Below are 24610 nucleotides of genomic sequence, written 5' to 3' on the forward strand. Positions count from 1 at the left end.
CTACACCTGCTTTTCTTTGGATATTATTTGCTTGCAGAATCATTTTCCAACCTTTCACTTTGAATTTATTTTTACCCTTGTAGCTTAGAAGTGTCTCTTGAAGGCAGCATATTGTTGAGTTTTGCTTTTTGATTCAATCTGCTACTCTGTGCCTCTGTATTGGTCAGTTCAATCCATTTACATTCAGTGGAGTTATAGACACTTGAGAATTTTGTATTGCCATTGAGGGCTTTTTTTATTATTAATTTTAATGGTGTGACATTAATCAACCAGGGTACATAAGTTCAGAGAAAACATCTCCAGGTTATTTTGACATTTGATTATGTTGCATACTCATTACCCAAAGTCATATAGTCTTCCGTCACCTTCTATCTAGTTTTTATTGTGCCCCTCCTCTCCTTCCAAACCCTCTTTTTCCCTCCCCACCCCGGGTAACCACCACACTCTGGTTCATGTCCCTGAGTCTCATTTTTATGTCCCACCTATGTATGGAATCATATAGTTCATAGTTTTTTCTGACTTACTTATTTCACTCAGTATAATGTTATCAAGGTCCATCCATGTTGTTGTAAATGATCCGATGTCATCATTTCTTATGGCTGCATGTTAGTCCATAGCAGTGGTCCCCAACATTTTTTGGGCCATAAACTGGTTTAATGTCAGAAAATATTTTCACACACCAGCCTTTAAGGTGGGATGAATAAATGTATCACATGACCGAGACAAGCATCAAGAATGGGTCTTAGACGAATGTAACAGAGGGAATCTGGTCATTTTTTAAAAATAAAACATCGTTCAGACTTAAATATAAATAAAATGGAAATAATGTAAGTTATTTATTCTTTCTCTGTGGACTGGTACCAAATGGCCCACAGACTGGTACCGGTCCGTGACCCGGGGGTTGGGGACTACTGGTCCATAGTATATATGAACCACATCTTCTTTATCCAATCATCTACTGAAGGGCTTTTTGATTGTTTCCATGTCTTGGCCACTGTGAACTATGCTGCAATAAACATGAGGCTGCTTGTGTCTTTACATACCAATGTTTTTGAGTTATGGGGGTATATTCCCAGTAAAGAGATTGCTGGGTCATATGGTAGTTCTATTTTTAATTTTTTGAGGAACCACCATACTTTCTACTATAGTGGTTGTACTAGTTTACATTCCCACCAACAGTGAATGAGGATTCCTTTTTCTCCACAGCCTCTCCAACACTTGTTATTACCTGTCTTGTTGATAATAGATAATCTAACAGGTGTGAGGTGGTATCTCATTGTAGTTTTGATTTGTATTTCTCTAATAGCTAATGAAGATGAGCATCTTTTCATATATCTGTTGGCCATTTGTATTTCTTCCTGGAAGAATTGTCTGTTCATATCCTCTTCCAATTTTTTTTTCCTCTTCCAATTTTTTATTGAATTGTTTGTTTGTTTGTAGTTGAGTTTTATAAGTTCTTTGTATATTTTGGATATTAGTCCCTTATATGAGCTTTTGTTTGAAAATACCATCTCCCATTTTGTTGGCTGTCTGTTTGTTTTGTTGTCAGTTTCTCTTGCTGTGCAGAAGCTTCTTAGTCTGATGTAGTCCCATTCATTTATCTTTGCCTTCACTTCCCTTGTCTTTGGAGTCAAATTCATAAAGTGCTCTTTGTAACCAAGGTCCATGAGTATAGTACCTATGTTTTCTTCTATGTAATTTTATTGTTTCAGGTCTTATATTTAGGTCTTTGATCTATTTTAAATTAATTTTAGTACAAGGGGACAAACTGTAGTCGTTTCATTCTTTTGCATGTGGTTTTCCAGTTTTTCTAGCACCATTTGGTGAGAGGCTTTCTATTCTCCAATGTGCGTTGTTGGCCCCTTTATCAAAAATTATTTGACCATATACATGTGGTTTTATTTCTGGGCTTTCTATTCTATTTCATTGGTCTGAGTGTCAGTTTTTCTGCCAATACCATACTGTTTTGATTATTGTGGTTCTATAATATAATTTGAAGTCAGGTATTGTAATGCCTCCAGCTTAGTTCTTTTTTCTTAGGATTCCTTTCGCTCTTCGGGGTATTTTATACTTCCATATAAACCTAATAATTTTTTGTTCCATTTCTTTAAAAAATGAGGTAATTTTGATGGGAATTGAATTAAATTTGTATATTGCTTTGGTTAATAGAGTAATTTTGACTATATTTATTCTTTTTCTCCAAGAACAAGGAATATTTTTTCATTTCATTATATCTTTTCTATTTCCCTTAACAATCTTTTCTAGTTTTCATTATATTGGTTTTTTACATTCTTTGTTATGTTTATTTCTAGGTATTTTTTGTTGTTGTTGCAACCACAAAGGGGATTGTTATTTTGAGCTCATTTTCTGATGTTTAATTGTTGGAATATGGGAAGGCAATGGACTTTTGTATATTAATTTTGTATTCTGCAACATTACTGTATTGGTTTATTGTTTCTAGTAGTCTTTCTGTGAAGTCCTTGGGGTTTTCGATGTACAGGATCATATCATCTGCAAAAAGTGAAACCTTTACTTCTTCTTTCCCAATTTCTTTCTCTTGTCTGATTGCTCTGGCTAGAACTTCCAGCACTACATTAAATAAGAGTGGAGAGAATGGACAGACTTGTCTTGTTCCTGATCTTAGGGGAAAAGTCCTCAGTTTTATGCCATTTAATATGATGTTAGCTGATGGTTTATCATAGATGGCATTTATTATATTGAGATATTTTCCTTATATACCCATTTTGTTAAGTGTTTTAAACATAAAATGATATTGTATTTTATCAAATGCCTTTTCTGCATCTATTGATAAGATCATATGCTTTTTGTTCTTTGTTTTCTTGGTATGGTGTATTATGTTGATCGTTTTATGTATGTTGAACCATCCTTATAATTCTACGATAAATCCCGCTTGATCATGATGAATTATTTTTTTAATGTGTTCTATTCTATTTGCTAGTATTTTTTTTTTCTGAAGTTGGAAATGGGGAGGCAGTCAGACAGACTCCCGCATGCGCCCAACCGGGATCCACCCGGCATGCCCACGGGGGGCAATGCTCCACCCATCTTAGGCGTCACTCTGCGGCAACCAGAGCCATTCTAGCACCTGAGGCAGAGGCCACAGAGCCATCCTCGGTGCCCGGCTCAACTTTGCTCCAATGGAGCCTTGGCTGCGGGAGGGGAAGAGAGAGGTAGAGAGGAAGGAGAGGGGGAGGGCTGGAGAAGCATATAGGTGCTTCTCCCGTGTGCCCTGGCCAGGAATCAAACCTAGACTCTCACACGCCAGGCCGACGCTCTACCACTGAGCCAACCAACCGGCCAGGGCCGATTTGCTAGTATTTTGTTTAATATTTTAGCATCTGTGTTCATAGAGATATTGGTTTGTAGTTTTTTTGTGTGTGCTGTCCTTGTCAGGTTTTAGTCTGAAGGTTATGTTGGCCTCATAAAATGTGTTTGGTAGTATTGCTTCTTCTTCAATTTTTTGGAAGACTTTGAGTAGGATAGGAACCAAGTCTTCTTTGAATGTTTGATAGAATTCACTAGTATAGCCATCTGGGCCTGGACTTTTACTTTTGAGAAGTTTTTTATAGTTGTTTTTATTTCCTCCCTGCTTATGGGTCTGTTTAGGCTTTCTGCCTCTTCATGACTCAGTCTAGGAAGATTGTAATGTTCTAGAAATTTATTCATTTCTTCTATATTGTTAAATTTAGTGGCATACAGTTTTTCATAGTATTCTGAAATAATTCTTTGTATAGCTATGATGTCTGTGGTGATTTCTCCTCTTTCATTTTGGATTTTGTTTATATGAGTCCTTTCTTTTTTTTCCTTGGTGAGTCTTGCCAAGAGTTTGTCAATTTTATTGATCTTTTCAAAGAACAAGCTTCTTGTTTTATTAATTTTTCTATAGTTTTTCTGTTCTCTATTTTGTTTATTTCTGCTCTAATTTTTTATTATTTCCTTTCTTTTGCTGGTTTTGGGTTGTCTTTGTTCTTTTTTTTCTAGTTCCTTAAGATGTGAAGTTAAGTGGTTTACTTGAGCTCTCTCTTCTTTGTTCATATAGGCTTGTAATGATAAGAACTTTCCTCTTTTTACTGCTTTTGTTGCATCCCAGAGATTCTGATATGTTGTATTGTTATTTTCGTTTGTCTGTATTTATCTTTTGATCTCTGTGCTTATCTCTTTTTTTTTTTTTTTTTTTTTTGTATTTTTCTGGAGCTGGAAACGGGGAGAGACAGTCAGACAGACTCCCACATGCGCCCGACCGGGATCCACCCAGCACGCCCACCAGGGGGCAACGCTCTGCCCCTCCAGGGCGTCGCTCTGTCACGACCAGAGCCACTCTAGCGCCTGGGGCAGAGGCCAAGGAGCCATCCCCAGCGCCCGGGCCATCCTTGCTCCAATGGAGCCTCACTGCGGGAAGGGAAGGGAGAGACAGAGAGGAAGGAGAGGGGGAGGGGTGGAGATGCAGATGGGCACCTCTCCTATGTGCCCTGGCCGGGAATCGAACCCGGGACTTCTGCACGCCAGGCCGACGCTCTACCACTGAGCCAACCAGCCAGGGCCTTATCTCTTTTTTGACCCACTCTTTTTTTTAAAAGTATGTTGTTTAGTTTCCACATTTTTGTGGATTTGTTTACCTCTTTGTTGCAGTGAATTCTAGTTTTAAGGCTTTATGATTCGAAAATATGCTTGGTATAATTTCAATTTTTCTGAATTTGTTGATGTTATTTTTGTGGCCAACATATGGTCAATTCTTGAGAATGTTCCATGTACACTAGAAAAAAATGTGTACTCTGGCACTTTGGGATGAAATGTCCTGTAGATGTCTATCATATCCAATTATTCTAGTGTTTCATTTAAAGCCAATATTTCTTTTTTTTTTAATTTTTTTATTTATTCATTTTAGAGCGATGAGGGAGAGACAGAGAGAGACAGAGAAAGAGGAGAGACAGAGAGAGAGAAGGGGGGAGGAACTGGAAGCACCAACTCCCATATGTGCCTTGACCAGGCAATCCCAGGGTTTCGAACCGGCAACCTCACCATTTCCAGGTCGACGCTTTATCCACTGCGCCACCACAGGTCAGGCTAAAGCCAATATTTCTTTATTGATTTTCTGTTTGGATGAATGAATTATCTAGAGCCATCAGCAGTGTATTGAGGTCTCCAAGTGTGATTGTATTTTTTGTCGGTTTTTATTTTTAGGTCAGTCAGTAACTGTCTTATATATTTTGGTGCTCCTTGGTTTGGTACATATATATTAAGAAGTCTTCTTGATTCAATGTCCCCTTTAACATTATGAAATGACTATTTTTGTCTCTGATTACCTTTGCTGTCTTGTAGTCAGCATTGTTAGATATGAGTATTGCTACACCTGCTTTTTTGGAGGGTGTTATTTGCTTGGATTATTGTTTTTCAACCTTTCACTTTGAATTTGTTTTTATCCTTGTAGCTTAGATGTGTTTCTTGTAGGCAGCATACAGTTGGATTTTCTTTTTTAATCCATTCTTCTACTCTGTGTCTTTTTATTGGTGAGTTCAATCCATTTATATTTAGTGTAATTATTGACATTTGAGGATTTTCTATTGCCATTTTATATATTGTTTTTTGATAGTTTTGTATCTTGTTTGGTTCTTCTCTTTCATTTTTCTATCATTTGTTTTTGTTTGGTTGTAATCCATACTTCTTTTCTCTATTACTTCTTTTTTCAAGCCATGTACTTCTGTGTTGGTTTTTTCAGGGGTGGTTACCATTAAGTAATAGAAAGCATATATATCATTTTTATGTAGTACATTATCTCATGAGTGCTTCTACACTCCATCCTCCTTTGCTACTGTTAATCTTTGTCCTCTTCCTTTTTTTTGTTGTTTGTTTGTCATAGATTAATCTTGTTTTTATTGTAATTTTGATGGAGCTTTAACTTGTAGTTTTGTTTTTTTGTGTGTGTGTGTCTGGTCAAAAAAAAACCCTTTAGTATATCCTGAACTGGGGGTTTTCTGGTAATAAATTCCCTCATCTTTTCTGTATCTGTGAATGTTTTTATTTCTCCTTCATATTTGAAGGATAGCTTTGATGGGTATAGTATTCTTGGCTGAAAGTTCCTCTCTTTCAAATCTTTAAATATTGGGGTTCACTCTCTTCTAGCTTGTAGAGTTTTTGCTGAGAAATCTGTTGATAATCTAATGGGCCTTCCTTTATATGTTGTATTTTTATTTTCCCTGTCTGCCTTGAGAATTTTTTTCTTTGTCATTGGTTTGTGCCAATTTCATTATGATGTGCCTTGGAGTAGGTTTGTTAGGGTTAAGATAACTCGGTGTTCTGTTTGCTTCTTGAATTCAAGGCTTTAGTTCTTTCAACAGGCTTGGGAAGTTCTCATCTATTATTTGTTTGAATATGTTCTCCATTCCATTTCCTCTCCCTTCTCCTTCTGATACACCTATTATGTTTATGCTGCTCTTTCTGATGGATTCAGACAATACTTGTAGGGCTTTCTCATGTTTTTTTTAAATTCATGAGTTTCTCTCTTCTTCTCTCTGTAGTATCTGTAGTTGCCTGTCTTCAATGTCACTGATTCTCTCCTCTATCTGGCTTGTTCTATTGGCTAAGCTTGTTACCTATTTTTCAGTTGGTGGATTGAGTTTTTCATCTCTGTTTGGTTCTTTTTTTATAGTTTCAATTTCCTTGGTGAAGTACTCTTTTTGTTCATTAAGTTGGTTTTTTGAGCTCACTAAATTGCCTTTCAGTGTTTTCTTGTATCTTATTGAGTGCTTTTAGAGCTTCAATTTTGAATTATCTGTCATTAAGCTCTAAGGTTTCCATGTAGTTGAGATATTTTCCTGGAGATTTTTTATCATCTATCTGACCTACATTTGTCTTTTATATCTATATTTGATTTTTTTTCCTTGATGGCATTTGCTGGTGGTATTGTTAATAACCCCAATAAGAGATAATTATTTCTTTTTCTGGCAAGGGTACTGCACTACAAGATTTGCCTCTGCGAGATTCTTGGGTGTTCTGTAAAGGCTTAGCTTTCGCCTTTGTAATTATGAAGGAAGGGTTGTCACATTGGTAGGAAGATCTTGTTGCTAAGGTTTTGCAACTTTATGATACTGGTACTGGCCACCCAGGACTCTCCAGGGCCCTCCCCCATTTCCCAACAAAGCAGGGGATCTAGTTTTCAGGTGCCACCACCTCTCACAGGAGAGAGCAGCTGGAGACTTAGCCACCACTACTGTTTTCACAGCAAGGGAAGCAATGAAGAATTAGGAGGCTGGGGTGACAAAGTCCAGTCTCTCCTCTGATATCACTCTAAGCAATCCAAGCACAGCCCTGGGCAGGGCAAGGGTTGTGTGCCACAAGCTGGTGTCCCCAAGTTTCAGGAGCAGCTGCAGCAGAGATCACAGATCAGGGGCTTCCCATCTATACACACGAGACTCCCTCCAGCAAGCCCATGTCCAAGCTTCAGAGCCTGTGGTGCTCAGACTCCAGATCAGGAGCATCTGGCACCACAAGGCTAAATTGTGCCTGTTGTGTGGTCAAATCAGGCACACCCCAGTATCCTGTGGGCAGTCCTCCACAAGTTATTCACCTGCAGTTCTTAGGAGTTTGCCAGAGGCTTTGTGTGTGTCCCTGCTTGTAATAATTCAGCCCTGCAATCACAGGTGCAGCAGATGCCAGGAAGCAGCCCTGCTTTCTGTTCTTGGTCATCCTCCTTCTCCTTCCGGCTCCTCCGGGTCTGAGACAAAGCCTGTGCAAACAGTGCCTCCCTCCCTCAGGTTCGTGAGGAAGGAGAAAAACTCAGTCCCCTGGTATTATTTTTTCTTCTGTGCTTTGGCCCACCTTCTTGTGCGATCATACCTTTGTCTATCCAATGTGTGTATATTTCAGGTTCATCTGGGGGTTTTTCTCTGCATATATTTGTTGAAATTTCAAGAGGAGAGATGAGTAGTATCTCTCACGCCACCATTTCTCTGATGACACTCCTCAAGATTTTGGATTTCATCCTAATTGTATGGAAATCCATAGAAAGAATGTAACCAAAACAGTAACATTGAATTTGCATTTCCATAAGATAATCCTGACTGTTAGGTGTATAATAGGTTATAGGTGGGGCAAGAATGGAAATAGGAAGGCCAGAATTTAATATGTTGTTGCAGATTGTGTGGGTTAAAAATTATGATTTGTCGGCCTTGGCCGATTGGCTCAGCGGTAGAGCGTCAGCCTGGCGTGCGGGGGACCCGGGTTCGATTCCCAGCCAGGGCACATAGGAGAAGCGCCCATTTGCTTCTCCACCCCCCCCCTTCCTCTCTGTCTCTCTCTTCCCCTCCCGCAGCCAAGGCTCCATTGGAGCAAAGATGGCCTGGGCGCTGGGGATGGCTCCTTGGCCTCTGCCCCAGGCGCTAGAGTGGCTCTGGTCGTGGCAGAGTGACGCCCCGGAGGGGCAGAGCATCGCCCCCTGGTGGGCAGAGCATCGCCCCTGATGGGCGTGCCGGGTGGATCTCGGTCCAGCGCATGCGGGAGTCTGTCTGATTGTCTCTCCCCGTTTCCAGCTTCAAAACAAGAAAAAAAAATTATGATTTGTCTTGTGATGTCAGTGGCTATGGAGAGAAGCAAGGAAATTTACAATATATTTTGGAAATAAAATCTAGAGAATTTAATAATATATTTGAAGGTATGGGAAAAGAGAAGGGACCCCAGATTTCTGCCTTAAGTACATAAAGATACTGGATGAGATAATGCAGAAGAGTGAAGAAGAATTAGGTAAAATGATCAAGTTCCACTTTGTGTACTCAACTCTTTGAAATTTTTCCTTAGACATTATCTATTTTTCTGACCTTCCTTTCCATAGTTTTACTTCTTTTTCTTTCTTGCTCCTAAATGAAAATATGTTTGAAGGCATTTAGATGTTCTCTTCTTTCCATCTTCTATCATTTTTTTTTATTTTTACCTGACTTTAAATTCCAACTTTATGTAGATGATTCATTAATCTTTCTCCCTTGACTCAACCAATCCTCTGACCCATGACTCAAATTTACAATTGTTTTCTGAGCACTGCTCTTTAGATTATGCTTTTGTATCTCTGACTTAATTCAAAATCAAATTCATTTTCTCCATGTCTACTGTGGGTTTTATTTATATGGTTGTCACTTCCATCTTCCCAATCACCTGGACTCATAGTCAACATTGACATCTAATGTCATTTTGTTCTTTATAGATGCTATGGTTTTATTAGTGGAATCTATTATATCTTGTGTTTGTGCCCTCTATATTTTCTGGAAGTGGGTGTCCTGATTGTACTTTCAGGCCCCATTATACTTTATCAAGATTATTTTAACTTCTTATCTTCTATCCTCCAATATCTTTCCTATTCTACCAGCCAACACATGGCCTTCAGAGTAATAATTTTAAATGACAATTATAATCATTTCACTTGTGTCTGTTATTTTCAATGATTCTAGTACCTTCAGGGTAATTTCAAAATTCCTTAAAAATATATTAGATGCCTCTTATGATCTGACCCCAATCTAGCTTCTCCCCTGATTTCTAATAACTTGAGTTTCTCACCATTCTGAAAATTTGTCTGACATTCACAACTCTGTACTTTTGCTCATGTTATTTGTGCTACCTTCACCTCTTCATAGCAAATCTTTCTCCTTTAAAGCATAAAATGATTCCACTCACCTCTCCAACTAGAAATGAGTTCTTTTTTTATGTTCCCTGATAGAATATAAGTCTACAATAACTGAAAATAGATATTTTTCATCTTATACCTCTCACTACATCTAGTAAAATGCCTTGCATATAGCAAGTATACAGTAAATATAAAACAGAATTGATATATTTGTTGTCTTTCTGATGAGTATGTAATATATCAAGTAATCTAGGTAAATGCAATTATGTGATGAACTTGAGTTTAAAGGTAGATAATATTGAAATTCGTGTCTTTTTATATGAACTGTTTACAAAACCAAAATTTTTACTTCACTTGAATAAGCCTTCATAAAACAATTTAAAATAATAATCTAAAAATCCCTCAAATTTTCTAACTTTTATTAAAATTTCCTCCCTTTTTTTAATGCCTTCTACTTCTTGGGAACTCAGTAAAGAGCAGACTTTATAGGCACATTCTAATGCTGAGATATAATAAAAAATTTACCTACTAGTTTCTCTATCAACCAAAACAAACACTAAGCTATTTAAGTATTAAGATTGACTTTTTTGAGTTGAAACTTTGTCTGATCTGAAATTTTATACAACTTAGCAAAATGTGACTATCTCTAAATTTCAAATAAATTTTATTAAGCTAAATTTTACCTATGCTTTAGCAATGGAATTTAGTCTAGTAATATGGATGATAAATTGAGAAATGAAATGGTTGCAGTGGGTATAAACTGTAGAAAAACCTAACAAAACCCAATCATTTTCAACTAAAATGTCCTAGATAATTCCTTAAAAGTAAAAGAAAGACCTGTGGTGGCGCAGTGGATAAAGCGTCGACCTGGAATGCTGAGGTCGCCGGTTCAAAACCCTGGGCTTGCCTGGTCAAGGCACATATGGGAGTTGATGCTTCCTGCTCCTCCCCCTGTTCTCTCTCTCTCTCTCTCTCTCTTCCCTCTCTCTCTAATAAAAATGAATAAATAAAATCTAAAAAAATAAATAAATAAAAAAATTAAAAAAAAAAAGTAAAAGAAAAAGCTGGATCACTATTTGAATAATTGCTGCTATTTATACACTTTACCTCATTCATTCACCTTTAATATTTTTTTCCTAAATAGAAGTTTTTAGTCTTTAATTCTCCAATAGCTGTTTTATTTTTTCTTCAAAGATTAAAGAAATGTCAGACAACTGAAGACTGATAATGCTTTTAGGTTATTTCAAACAAATTTTTACTTTTAAAATCTTATGAAGAGATACTATTTTAAATGTCCCCCAAATTATTTTTGATTCCTCTATAGCTAAAAAACTTATCAAAAATGATATTTTGTCTAAAAAGTTCAAAACTATTATTTTATCTTTAGTAATAATTGCTATTAATTGCTACCAGGAACCATTATAATGCCAGTACATTATCTTATTTAAATCTCATAGCTACCCTACACACTAAGTATTATTAACCCTCTCTTAAAGTGGAAGAAAGTAAGAATGAGGTTAAATAACTTACCAGAGGCCATATAATGAGTAAATCAGGAATAGGGAGGCAATGCCACCACAGCCTAGAAAGCACAGTGAGCAGGCACCCAAATATCCTCAGGGCTAAAAAAATACTGAGGAAACTTTGTCTACAGTCAATGTGTAAGAAATGCCATGGCCACTTGCACTGATTGAGGTCTCGCTCTTTAATTTTTTTTCTTTTGCATTCTTTTCCTTCAGTCATTGGAAATCTTTCTGTTGCATCATCTGTGATGGTGGCTGGCTTCCTTGAAATACATAGAAAACACTTCCCTCCAGTGGAGCAGCCTCTTTCAGGCCAAGTTCTCACCATTTCCTCCATGCTCTGTTTCCACCTGGTACTTCAGTACATTTTACTTGGACTGGCTGAAACATTGGTAAACCCAGCCTGTGAGTAACAATTCTATCAATATGGAGTCTCAGACCACATTGCCTCAAGCAATCTATTCACTGCCTCGAAGTTCCCCATGTTTCAAGACAAGCCTATTTATCAGCCTCTTATTTTTTTAATGTTGAGTTTTTTTTCATTTCTCTATCACATACAAAATAATTATTAATTCTACCTGAATGTAAGTAAAATAAAAGATTTACTAACCTCGTTAAAAGCAGTAACCATTTGATCAGATACAGAAGAGGAGAAAAACACTTTGCAAATCCTAGAAGAAAAGGCCAGTACACTCAGTTGAACTTTTACCCCTCTACTTCCCACCTCCCTCCCTCTCACTCACAGACAAATTCACGTATCTACTGTCTCCAAAAACAACATCTAGAATTTACTTTGAGAGTCTATGAACATGCAAATGAAATGAATATGCGAGGCAATATTGCAGATAACTCAATGTATTTAAATTAAATTACACTAAATTAAGTGTGATTGTTAGTGTTTCATAAAACAGTTTCAGAATAACTTTATTAAATATTAAGGGTTTTCTGGATTGTCTAGATTGCTGTTATTAACTTAACTAGTGACTTTAAAACTCATCAAAATATTTCAATGACTTCTTGAAAAACAATAATGTGTGTGTATGTGTGTGTTTTATTGTAATTTTTTGTCTTATATTTCTACTTTCCTTATATTTCCCTGAAGTGGGAGCTCTGATTATAACTCAAGCTCAGTTTTACTTTACCAAGATTATTTTTATAACTTCCTTGCTCTCTTCTTACTTTCAATATCTCTTACAATCTATCTCCTAAGCATATGACCTTTAGAGTAATCATCTTAAATGATCATTCTAATCATTTCACTTGTGTCTAAAAACATCAATTACTCTATTACCTTCAAAATTATTTTCAAATTTATTAACTATATATTTGATAAAGATATATATATATTTACACACATAGACATATGTATACCAAAGCAATTCACTGCAAAATGTCAAAATAAAATTAAGTTAGTATAATTATAGTTATACATGTGTCTGAGACTTCTTTTTTATAATTTTAGATCATCTCATTGCATATATTTTTCGTGAATAAATTATTTTATGAGATTCAAAGATGTAAATATATTTTGACACTATGAAGACTACAAAAGTATAAAAATGCCACTACACAAATATTTTTAACTTCTCTGATGTTGTTTCCAGAAAACTGTTGGAAGTAGTTAGCCAAAATTTTGTAGTCTAAATAGGAAGAAAGGTAATAAATAAAGGTGATAAGGAATACAGTCAGGAAATTTCTGACAATACAACAATACTGGTTCAATACACAAAAAGCAGATTATGTGATATATATCACTTAGATCAGCCCTCCCTCATTTATTTATCAGGCAACTGAGGTCCAATTAAGTCAACTGACTTACCCACTATTGTGGTCATGGGATAGGGACCACAAGACTTTGTTTCAATTTTTAGTTTTGTCACTGACTAAAGGGGTGATCTTGAGAATTAATTTAACCTTTAAGTTTTACCTTTCTGATCTTTAAAAGGGAAATAGTTATAATTATTCCTTATATCACAGAATCAGTGTAAGAATCAATAAGAATATGAACTACTCCTTGAGAATTAAATGATATAAAATATGAAAAAGTATTTTGGCCCTGGCCAGTTGGCTCAGTAGTAGAACATCTGCCCATGTGTAAATGTCCCAGGTTCAATTCCCAGTCAGGGAACCCAGGAAAAGTGCCTATTTGTTTCTCCACTCTTTCCCTTCTCACTTCTCTCTCTTTCTCTTTCTCTCTTTCTCTTTTTCCTCCTGAAGCCATGGCTCGATTGGAGTGAGTTGGCCCCAGGCACTGAGGATGGCTCCATCACCTCTGCCTCAGGCACTAAGAAGAGCTCTGTTGCTGAGCAACAGAGCAACACCCTAGATGGTCAGAGCATCCCCCCCTTCTAGGCTTGCTGGGTAGATCCTGGTTGGGGCGCATTCAAGAGTTTGTCTGCCTCCTGTCCTCTCACTGAATTTTAAAAAAAAGAAAAGAAAAAATATTTTTAAAAAAGTAAAAGTGTTTTGAACAATAAAATAAAGAAGTATTCTTCTGGAAGGCAGTACAACATAATGACTAATATATGTGATCTTAAAGTAAGACAGATCTGAATTCAAATCCAGTCTTGCCACTGACTAGTTGTGTGACCTTGGCAAAATTATCCTGCATTTCTGAGTCTTTCTCATCATTTATAAAATGGGGAAGGTTTTTGTAAGGACTAAGTGAAATATATTATGTAAAGGAAAAAGCAGAGTGTCTAGTAGTTTATAGATAGCACACAATAATTAGCATCTATAATATGTGAAATTATTGTTATTGTCTTCCACATAAATTAATAGTGCCAGACTCAGACTCAAGGCTCAAGTACAGCACATAGCTCTTTCTACCACAATGACTACAACTCAAACACCAGGAGACCTGGCAGTGTGAGCAGAACTGGGTCTTTCTCAAATGAGTCATTCATGATCCCTTTTTTCTTATTTTTCACCTCCAATCCAACAGCAAATCTTAATCTTTACTCTAAAATACAATCCAAATCTAATCATGTCTCACTGTCTCTTGTTCTCTGCCTATTTTCTGGTACCAAGTCTATCAGAGCCTCTTAATTTGTCTCCTGCATCCTCTCTTGCTCCATGAGTTTGTTCTCTTCAAAAGAGTTATCATGCTCTTTTTGCCTGACCAGGCAGTGGTGCAATGAATAGAGTGTCAGCCTGGGATTCTGAGGATCCAGGTTAGAAACCCCAAGGTGAGTATGGCCTCACCAGCTTGAACAATGGTTTGCCAATTTCAGTTTGTGATCATAGATATGACCCCATGGTCATTGGTTGTGTCAAAAGGTCACTGGCTTGAAGTCCAAAGTCTCTGAATGAGCCAGGGGTCACTGGCTTGGTAGGAGCTACTCTCCCACCCCAGTCAAGGCACATATAAGAAAGCAATCAATAAACAACTAAGGTGCCACAACTATGAGTTAATGCTTCTCATCTCTCTCCCTTCCTGACTGTTCTTGTTTGTCCTGTCCCTCCATAACTCTCTCTCTCTCTCTCTCTCTCTTTTTAGAACTATTGTGCTCTTTTTAATACATAAGTCCCATCATTTTCCTGCTTAAAATTTTATATTAGGATTTTGGAGATAAAATTAATTGGTCAATAAAACTCCACAGGATTTAGTCTCAGCACTACTTCAACTAAACTTTATAACATTCCTTCCCTTGACCCAAGGATTTTATTCTTGCTCTTTTCTCTACCTAGAATCTCCTTTTCTCTGTGTTCAAGTGGCTGGCTCCTCCTAATTGAGTTTTTCTCAAAGATCATCTCTTCAGAGAGGCTTCCCTGGTCATCCTGTCACTGCCCAGTCCATTATTCTGATTTTGGAGCACTTGTCAGAATCTGAAATTATCTTATTTATGTGTGTGTGTTATATTGCCTGTCTCTCACCATGAAAATATACAGTCTTGAAGCCAAGATTCTTATCTTTCCTATTTATACTTTCAGTCTTGTGTTCTTTCTTGCTGAAAGGTGCATGTACAAGGTAAGAAGCAATAAATATATTTAGTTGAGGGCCCTAGCCAGGTAGTTCAGTTGGTTGGAGGGTCACCCAACACACAAGGTTGTAGGTTTGATCCCTAGTCAGAAAATACAAAAATCAGCCAATGAATGTATAATTGAATGTAACAATAAGTCAACATTTCTCTCTAAAATCAATAAGTAAAACTTTAAAAATATATATTTAGTTGAATAAACAAGTGAATGAATAATATCTACAGCTATCTCTATTTGAGTACAATAAAAATATATTATTCATATTACTGACAATATACTGCATTGATGACATGAAATAAGAAGTAAAAAGGAGACTCAGAGACATGGACAAGAATGTGATGGTAACGAGGGGAGAAGGAGAGGGAGGAGGTGGGGGAGGGGAGGGGAGGGATACAAAGAAAACCAGATAGCAGGTGGCAGAAGACAATTTGACTTTGGGTGAGGGGTATGCAAAATAATCAAATGTCAAAATAATCTGGAGATGTTTTCTCTGAACATACGTACCCTGATTTATCAATGTCACCTCATTAAAATTAATTTAAAAAATAAATAAAAGAAGTACAATGGATCACTCCCCAAATTTCATTGGATATTTTCTACTCTACTAAGCCATGCTATGCATTGGATATAATCTACAAAAAACAAACAAGTAAACAAAAAACAGAAAACTTTCAAAGTTTGTCTTAATTATAGCAGTATATGTCTTAACTCTTAGCCTGTGTTTATTTATTCTAAAATACTGTGTAAGTATCTACAATAAACATGAGGCTGCTCAAGATGCTTAAGACGCATCAGTTAAAAAAAAGAAAAAGAAAATCTGTCATTGTGGAACTTATCAAAGAGTGAAAAGTAATAATCAATAAATGTAAGAAATAATTAAATTATACAACATGTTAGAAGGTGATGAGTACTCTAGAAAAGGCTGGGCAGGATAAGGGAGGTTAGAAATGCCATGCATAGAAGGGAGCAAGTTGTAGCATTATGAGATTGGTCAGGATAGCTGTCAATGAAAGGTGATATTTGAGCTGACACTTGAGAGGGTGAGGGAGTTAGCCACGTGGATATCTCTAAAGAACATCATTGTTGGAAGAGGAGTCAGTAAATGCAAAGATGAAAGTGTGTCTAGCAAGAAAGTACAAGGGGTTTTGTGCAGTTGGAAGAAAGTGAAGAAGGAAAAAACTAGTCAAGGAATAGTTACAGTGGCCATTAAAAAGACACTGAGTTGGGCTTTTAGTGAAATGGGAAAAGGAATGACATGATATTACTTACATTTTTAAAGAACACCTCTCTCTTTGTGGAGAATACACTATAGTGAGGAAAAGGATAAATGAATTGAGACAGTAATCCAGGGAAGAAAAATAATGGTTTCAGACCAGGGCAATAGCTGGATAGGTGGTGAGATATAGTCAAAATTTATTTATATTTTGAAAACAGAACTAATAAGGTATAAAGGGAAAAAAATTAATAATGACATCAAAAGTTATGACCTGAGTAACTAGAAGGATGGAGTTGCTTTGAGGACCAAGTTTTGGGGAGGAGATCATGAATTTAGCTTTGGATTTTAAGGTTGAGATGTCATATAGGTATCAAATAGGGATTGGATATACAAGTCTGTAATTTGTTATTGAGATAAGGGGTAGATGCAAATTTGAGAGTCATAAGCATATCAGTGGTATTTAAAGCAACAAAACTAGTTGAAATCAGCAAGGGAGTTAGGGTACATAAGAGGTCTGAATTGACAAAAAAGCAAATTAAAGAGCTGAGCCCTGAGGCACTGCATCAATAAGACATTCCATAGAAGAAGAAAAATTTGCAAAGGAGATAGCAAAGAAGTAACTTAAGAAGATATGGTACATATATAAAATTAAATACTGCTTAGCCATAAGAAAAGATGAAATACTGCCATTTGCGACAACATGGAATAATCTTAAAGATATCATGCTAAGTGAAATAACTCAGATGGAAAAAGTCAAGAACAATATGATCTCATGTGGAATATAAAACTGAAAGCAACAAATGAACAAACAAGACAAACAAACCAAACTCATACAGAAAACAGTATGGTGGTTACTAGAGGGGAAGAGGGTAGGGGGATATAGCAAAAGGTAAAGGGGGTCAAATATATTGTAGCAGAAGGAGACTTGACTTTGGGTGGTAAACACACAATGCAATATACAGATAATGTATGTAAAAATAGTATACTTGAAACCTTATCATTTTATTAACCAATGTCACCTCAACACATTTAATTTAAAAAATTTTTTAAGTATTTTCAGTTCAAAGAGTCTGAGCAATTTTTTCAAGTCAAACTATAGCTATGAAACCTTTTTATACATCACAACTTTACAATAAATAATATTTGAAATTTATTCTTTCTTGAGACCAATAAAGAATGTTAGCAATTGGGAGGGGGGGAAGGAAATGACTAGTGAGTAAAGAAAACCAGAGAAACATCTTAGATGCCAAATGAAGAAATGGTATTAAGGAAGAAGGAGTGTTGAATTGTGTCAAACACCGCTGCTAGATTAAACAGGATAAGAACTAAGAATTGACCATTGGGTTCCAAATGAATTAAACCATTTGTGGGTTATTGCTGATTTTGACAAGAGCTTTTTCATGTGAAATATGGTGATGCACAAAAGTCTAATTAGAATAAGTTTAAGAGATTATGGGAAGAGAAGAAGTGGAGACACTGTATTGGAAGAATTGTGCTGCAAAGGGGAACAATGAAATGGAACAGTAGCTGACAGAGGATTGAAGTTAAGGAAGATTTTTTTGTTTATGTTTAAGGAAGAAAAAATAATGGCATTATACAATATGTTGGTGGGAATGATTCAATAGAGAAGGAAAATTAATAATGCTCGTGGAGGGGGGATACTAGAGAGAGAGAGAGGTTGAGATCTAATTGACAAATTGAGAATGTGGTTTTAGATAGTAGCAAGGCTACTTCAACAGTAACATTTGGAAGATGGAGTACCATATATAAGTGCAGAAACTCATAGGTGCATACATATGTTATGAAGATTCTGTGGAAATTCTCTTCTGGCTCATTTAATTTTTTCAGCAAAGCAGGATTCAGAGGTATGAAATTGTTATCTAGGACAATGAAAGGGTGAACAAACTAAGGAGATATAGAATGTTGTCAGGGAGAATTGGGAGGCCATTTGAGGTTTGTGGGCAAGAATTTAAAATGAGGCCCTGGCTGGTTGGCTCAGCAGTAGAGCATTGGCCTGGCATGTGCAAATCCTGGATTCAGTTCCCAGCCAGGGCACAAAGGAGAGGCACCCATCTGCTTCTCCACTCTTCCCCCTCTCCTTTCTCCCTGTCTCTCTCTTCCCCTTCTGCAGTCAAGGCTCCATTGGAGCAAGGTTGGCCTGAGCACTGAAGATGGCTTCATGGCCTCCATCTCAGGTACGGAAGGGCTCCAGTTGCAATGGAGCAATGTCCTAGATGGGTATAGCATCGCCCCCTGGTGGGCATGCCAGGTGGATCCGGGTCAGGTGCGTGCAGTATTCTGTCTCTCTGCCTTCCTGCTTCTCACTTCAGAAAAATACAAAAAAAAAAATTTTTAAATGAGCTGGACAACATGGTTATGTGTTTTTCCTCAACCATATTAGGCTGCATGGATATAGGAGCAAAGATGACAGTGAATCATTTTGCCAGTCAAGCTCTAGAAAGCAAGAGACAGGCAAGGGAATGAGAGTGTGTGAAGAGATATGCTTATAACTTGGGTTAAAAGAGTATTGAGGGCATAAGGGCATGAAAGAAGTGAAAATAATAAAAGGAACAATGAAGTAGAAGCCCTGGAGGAGTTAAAACCGTGTGTGCAGTTGAGTAGTGGAGGATGAGCTGGAAAGAAGGAGGTGGTAGTCAAAGCGGAGTGCACAGACATGAGATTAAGGAATAGTTACAATTAAGGCATGGATTGGCAAACTTTTACTGAAAAATGTCAGATAGTAAATAGGTTTTACACACCAGTCTGTTACAACCACTCAACTTTGGTATACACAAATAGTCACAGACATAAAGAATGCATGTGGCTGTGTTCCAAAAAAACTTTATTTATAAATAGGTGTCAAGCTGGACCTTAACTAATATCAACCCTTGGTCTGGGGTACAAAGTTCAGAGTGTGACCATGGATATGAATGGCTAAAGCAGAGTAGGGGACAAAAACATTGAAGAAAAGGTCAAGGAATGAGAAACCAAGATTTGGCAGAATGAAAAGTTGGAAAGATTATCTATCTGTACATTAAAATTACCAAGAACTAAGGCTGGAGTAGTACTTACTGGAGGGTATGATGATGAGAAAGGAGCTGATAACTGAATAGTAGAGAGAAATGGCCTAAAAATTGTCAGATGGCAACAAAAAAGAGGAGTATTAGGTCATGTAATAGAATAATATGAGATTCAAATCTGAAACTCCTTAGATATGAGAAATGAGGAATGATCTGAAAGTGGTAATTACATAAACTTCAGTTTTCTGGACTGTGATACTTTTCCATATGGTCAAAGTCGCTACTCACCGAACACAAATACAATTTAACTGTTTAAGAACAATTGGAGTAAAAGTAATTTTCAGCAATGAGTCCCCAGTACCAGGTGCCTCAGGAAAGTGATTATGGCCCCATGATTTGTAAGTAGATTCTGCATATGCTGTGATGGGAGATCTTTCCAAACACTAACCAGCCTCCACCTAGAGGCACATTTCAGCTCTCATTGGCAAGAAGACCTGCTTTTACATGCACTTTAAATAATTTTTACTGTGTCTTCATAGTAAAATGAGAATTTTCAAGTAGTGGCAGACTTGTTGATATTATCTATAGCATCGTGTGTTAAAAAGAGTATCATGAAGCCCAAAAAATCAAATTGATGACCACTAAAGTTGAAAAGGATCAGAACATTGCAAGAAGACGCCTGAATATGGAGATCTGAGGACTTGAAAAGCTAAGTCCTATAAAAGGGAGCCAGAGGCTTTCAAAAAGACTAAAATGACACCAAAGAGAGATTTACCAGCAGGCAGAGGCTGGCAAAGTGTGTTCATGAATTATATACCACACCAGAAGTTCTAGCAAGAGAAAAGCAAAGGATTAATAATTAACTAGCAGAGTAATAATGGGCTCGTATGTTCTGCTTTTTCTCCGTGAGAGAAATCAGCCAACTTAGTCTTTCTGCCCATTGTTTGTCTCCTCATATTTATAAAGAGGAAAGTTCATAAGCCAAATCCTTTTTATAACTGTGAATCATTCCCTCATATTCTCCTTTGAATCTTCCTGAAAAAAACTTGCAGCTTGACCTCAGGCTCCTACTGGTGATTTGCACTAGACAAGGAAGCTGGGTACCCACAGACCCTGATCACTAATATTTGAAGCCCATCTCCACAGTAGTCTATTTATCAAGATCATTATCGTCATGTCCAATAAGTACTTGAGGTATTAAGTGCCTGGTTAACACTGCCCTTAGTATTGTGCATATCTTTGCTTTCTGCCTTCCCAGAGTTTAAAACCCAGGAAAGAAGTACCCATATCTTTTCCCACTCTCAGCCCCAGCAGTCAGCATATTTCCTAGGGTGTGGATAGGACATCTTTTAATGTTTATTAGATGATAAATAAAAGCATGTGAAATAACTGCAGAAAGAGACACAGAAATATTAAAAGAATGCAGGAAACAACATTAGTACATTTGCATTATGTGTTAGTAGGTTGGTTTAAAAGTTCTGGACAAATGCATTTACTGTCATAAAGTATGACTGGTAAACCAGGGGTGAAATTTTCTGCACAGGGAAGGGAGAGGATAAGATCTTTTTCTCCTTTTAGAGAAGGAAACAAAAGGTTTAGTGTTCACAGTATATTGGGGGGGAGGAAGTGTCAGACACAGAGAGAGGGACAGATAGGGACAGACAGGAAGAGAGAGAGATGAAAAGCATCAAGTCTTTATTGTAGCACCTTAGTTGCTTATTGATTGCTTTCTCAGATGTCTCTTGATGGGGGACTACAGCAGATCAAGTGACACATTGCTCAAGCCAGCAACCTTGGGCTCAAGCCAGTGACCATGAGGTCTTGTGTATGATCCCATGCTCAAGCCAGTAACCCCATGCTCAAGCTGGTGAGCCCATGCTCAAGCCAGATGAGCCCGAGCTAAAGCCGGTGACTCAGGGTTTTAAACCCGGGTTCTCCGTGTCCCAGTCCAATGCTCTATCCACTGTGCCACTGCCTGGTCAGGCACAGTATATCAGTTTTTAATCACCACTTTTCTCTTTTAAATGAGCTTTCATGTTTATATATGATCTCTCATTGTAGAAAAATTTGCCCAGAAAAAAGAGCAAGAAGAAAATTTAGAAATCCAATAAATCCTCCACTAGCTAAAACTGTTTCTGTTACTTAATGTATTAAAATGTTTTGCATATATGAAGAGAAAAATTAGTATAATGAACTCCTGTGCACTCATGTTCTGGCTTCAACAATTTTCAACTCCCAGCCAAATTTGTCTTATCTCTACCCTCACTTGTATACCCAGTACCTCCTTATTGTATAGTGTCAAAGCACATCCTAGATATCACATTATAACAAATATTATAAATATTTTAGCACATATGCCTGAAATTTCTATGCATATTTTAATAGTTATGCTAATATGGTATTATAAAAAACATAGTTATTTGCATCTGTTTCTGATATAAAAATTATTTTTAACTGAATTCTTCTCTTTTTCTAATGAGGTACAATTGATATATACTAATTTCTGGTATATGACCTAATGATTAGATATTTGTACACACTGCAAAATAATTATCATAGTAAGTCTAGTTGCTATAGGTCACCATAGAAAATTATGAATTTTGGTGGTTGTTTTGTTTTTTGTACGGGATGAGAACTTTTAAGATGCACTCTTTTGGCAACTTTCAAACATGCATTACAAAATTACTGACTACAGTTATCATGCTGTATGTTACATCTCCATTAGTTATTCATCTTATCACTGAAAGTTTGGACCTCTTGCTACCCTTCACCAAGTCCACCTACCCCCTGACACCCCTCTTCTCCCACAACCACCATTCTGTTCTCTGTATCTGTGAGTTCTGTTTTGTTGATTTGTTGCATTTTTTTTAGAATCCACATGTGAATGAAATCATAGAGTATTTGTCTTTCTTCATCTCACTCATTTCACTTAGCATAATAACCTCAAGGTCCATGCAGGTTGTAAGAATTGGCAAATTTTCATTCTTTTTTATGGCCGAGTAGTGTATTGGGACACCTTGCCACTAATTGATCACATTTTTCTTGTAGCTGTACAAGGATACAGTTTGCCATATTTTATTCCTTGAGACATCTATAAATTTTAAGATCATAATATATCTTATTGCAGAAATTTTACCAGAGTCCAATCCAAATTATAACTGTTATCAATAAACTTTTTTGAGCTATAATCAACATTCATCTGAACAGTTCCAATGAAAGCATGTTAGAGAGAATGTGCTGAATTCTAACCTTCTCTTTTTGCCCAGTCTCTGTGATATCATACAGATTTGTTCCAAGTATCATCAGAAGAACCTTCGTGAATTTTTTGACCCTGTCAAATGGATTTGGTTGTTTCACAGAAGCACTGCTGGTGGAATTGGTGTATCTCATCTCAGAAGGTAATACTAGGTTTATGGCATGCTTATATATATTACCTTGATGACTAGAGAATTGAAGACAAAAGCTTAAGCAGAGGGGTTTTTCCAAGATAGTCTTTTTTTTATATCCACTTTTGCATTTAAGATAAAATTGAAATAGAAAACAAACTCTTGCTATATTCATTATTATTTCTCTTTGGATAGGAAGAGATAATTATAAAATGTTACTTCTTATGAGACCTCATCTGCTGTCTTTCTTTAGTGTATTTTTTTTAAAAATGCAGACTGATCGTTATATTATTTTAGGTCTTTCAATGAGTTCATATTCAATACTGGCATAGAAAATCCTTAGAAAAAATAAGTCTTGTGTAATAAGGATATCTGGATGACCTTTCTTTCCTTGTATTTTGCCAGATACTCTGTCTGTGCAACCAAAGAGAAATTGTTAATTGAATGACAAGTGGTCTTAGAAAATTTTTTCCATAGAGATTTTGGTCAGGAGAAGCAACCAAACAGAAAAACTCATGAGCAAATATAAAAAGTACTACTCTAATATTCTTGCAGGTCCTGGTAGAAAAATCAGACATGGTGACAATTATGATTAGTTATCACAATAAAATTTCATTGGCTGTATTTTAAATCTACAGACTTTTTCCTTTATTTGTTCTAAAATGTTAACATAGTTTAAATGTTTAAAATTTACTTTTGCTTATTTTATGGAAAATAACACAAGCTTTATTCTTCTCTACTCTCAAAAATACTTGTCGTGCACTTAAAACATTGTAAAGAAAGTGTTGGTTTGTGTGTTCTTGTATCCAAAAAATTTAACTTACTTTCAAACTACAGAAAAAATAACTGCTATGAATGAGAAATTCCTTTAAGTCTCTATTCAAAAAATATTTATCAAGAATCTTGGTTGTTTCAGGTACCATATTGAGCACTGATGATACCATGGCAAGCAAAATAAACACTTCTAAACCCTCCTAAAATTTCCAGGTTCATAGGGAAACAATTAAATTAATAGTAATAAACTCAATGATACGTATAGAAGAGTTTTAGGAAGCAAATGTCCAAGTCATGATTGATTGACAAAGTTCAAACCCTTCCCTTGTCTTAGTTAACTAAGAAAATTAAACAAAAACATGTATTGAATATATTTTCTATGTGCCAGGCCCTATAATATATTAAATTATGTGAACTGTAGCTCCAATACTCAAAGAGTTAAAATCCAAGCTGTCATTACGACTGTATAAACTGTGGCAAGTTTTGACTTTTCTGGTGATTAGATTCTTCATATGTGAACAAGGAATAGAGCATTGGTATTAGAATTTTATAAGATAGCCTAGGAAAGTCTAGATCTCTACCTAAAATATCTTAGGTGTTAAACATATAGCTCTTTTCTTCACATTACACATGAAGATGTTTCTAAAGATTTGCTAAAAATGTAAATTTCTATTATCAAACCATATTGGATATATTCTAGAAAAAACTGCAAAGTCAAATATTACTTCATTTATTTTTTACATACATCTAAATTTTTCACATGTGTGCTTAAGCAACTTACCCAGAGTTAGGTCAAACCTACTGTTTAAATGCACTGCAAGACTGTCCTCACTTTAGACATCAGCCATGAGTTCAGAGGACTGCCATCACTTCTGATAAGGTGGCTCTCAATTTGGAAGTGCTCACAGATTTCTTCAGGTTTCATAATTTGTTAGAATGACTCACAGAACTCATAAAAGCACAATACTTAGATTACAGCTGTATGGTAGCAAAAGGATACAATCAGAATGAGCTAAAGGGAGAGGCACCTAGAACAAGGTCTGGGGAAGTTCCAAGAGTCAAACTTCCCTCATCCTTAGGCA

At 36.5% G+C, this 24610-nt stretch overlaps 1 protein-coding gene across 1 annotated transcript in view; it reads left to right on the top strand.

Moving 5' to 3' along the window:
• SLC15A5 (solute carrier family 15 member 5) overlaps positions 1–24610 on the top strand; it is a 129845-nt gene that overhangs the window by 53135 nt on the left and 52100 nt on the right. Inside the window, 2 exon segments of the mRNA XM_066361130.1 lie at positions 11368–11556; positions 22635–22766. Of these exon segments, the coding sequence (XP_066217227.1) occupies positions 11368–11556; positions 22635–22766 (321 nt within the window).

The sequence above is a fragment of the Saccopteryx leptura genome, chromosome 1, assembly GCF_036850995.1.
Source record: "Saccopteryx leptura isolate mSacLep1 chromosome 1, mSacLep1_pri_phased_curated, whole genome shotgun sequence".
Lineage (NCBI taxonomy): Eukaryota > Metazoa > Chordata > Mammalia > Chiroptera > Emballonuridae > Saccopteryx > Saccopteryx leptura.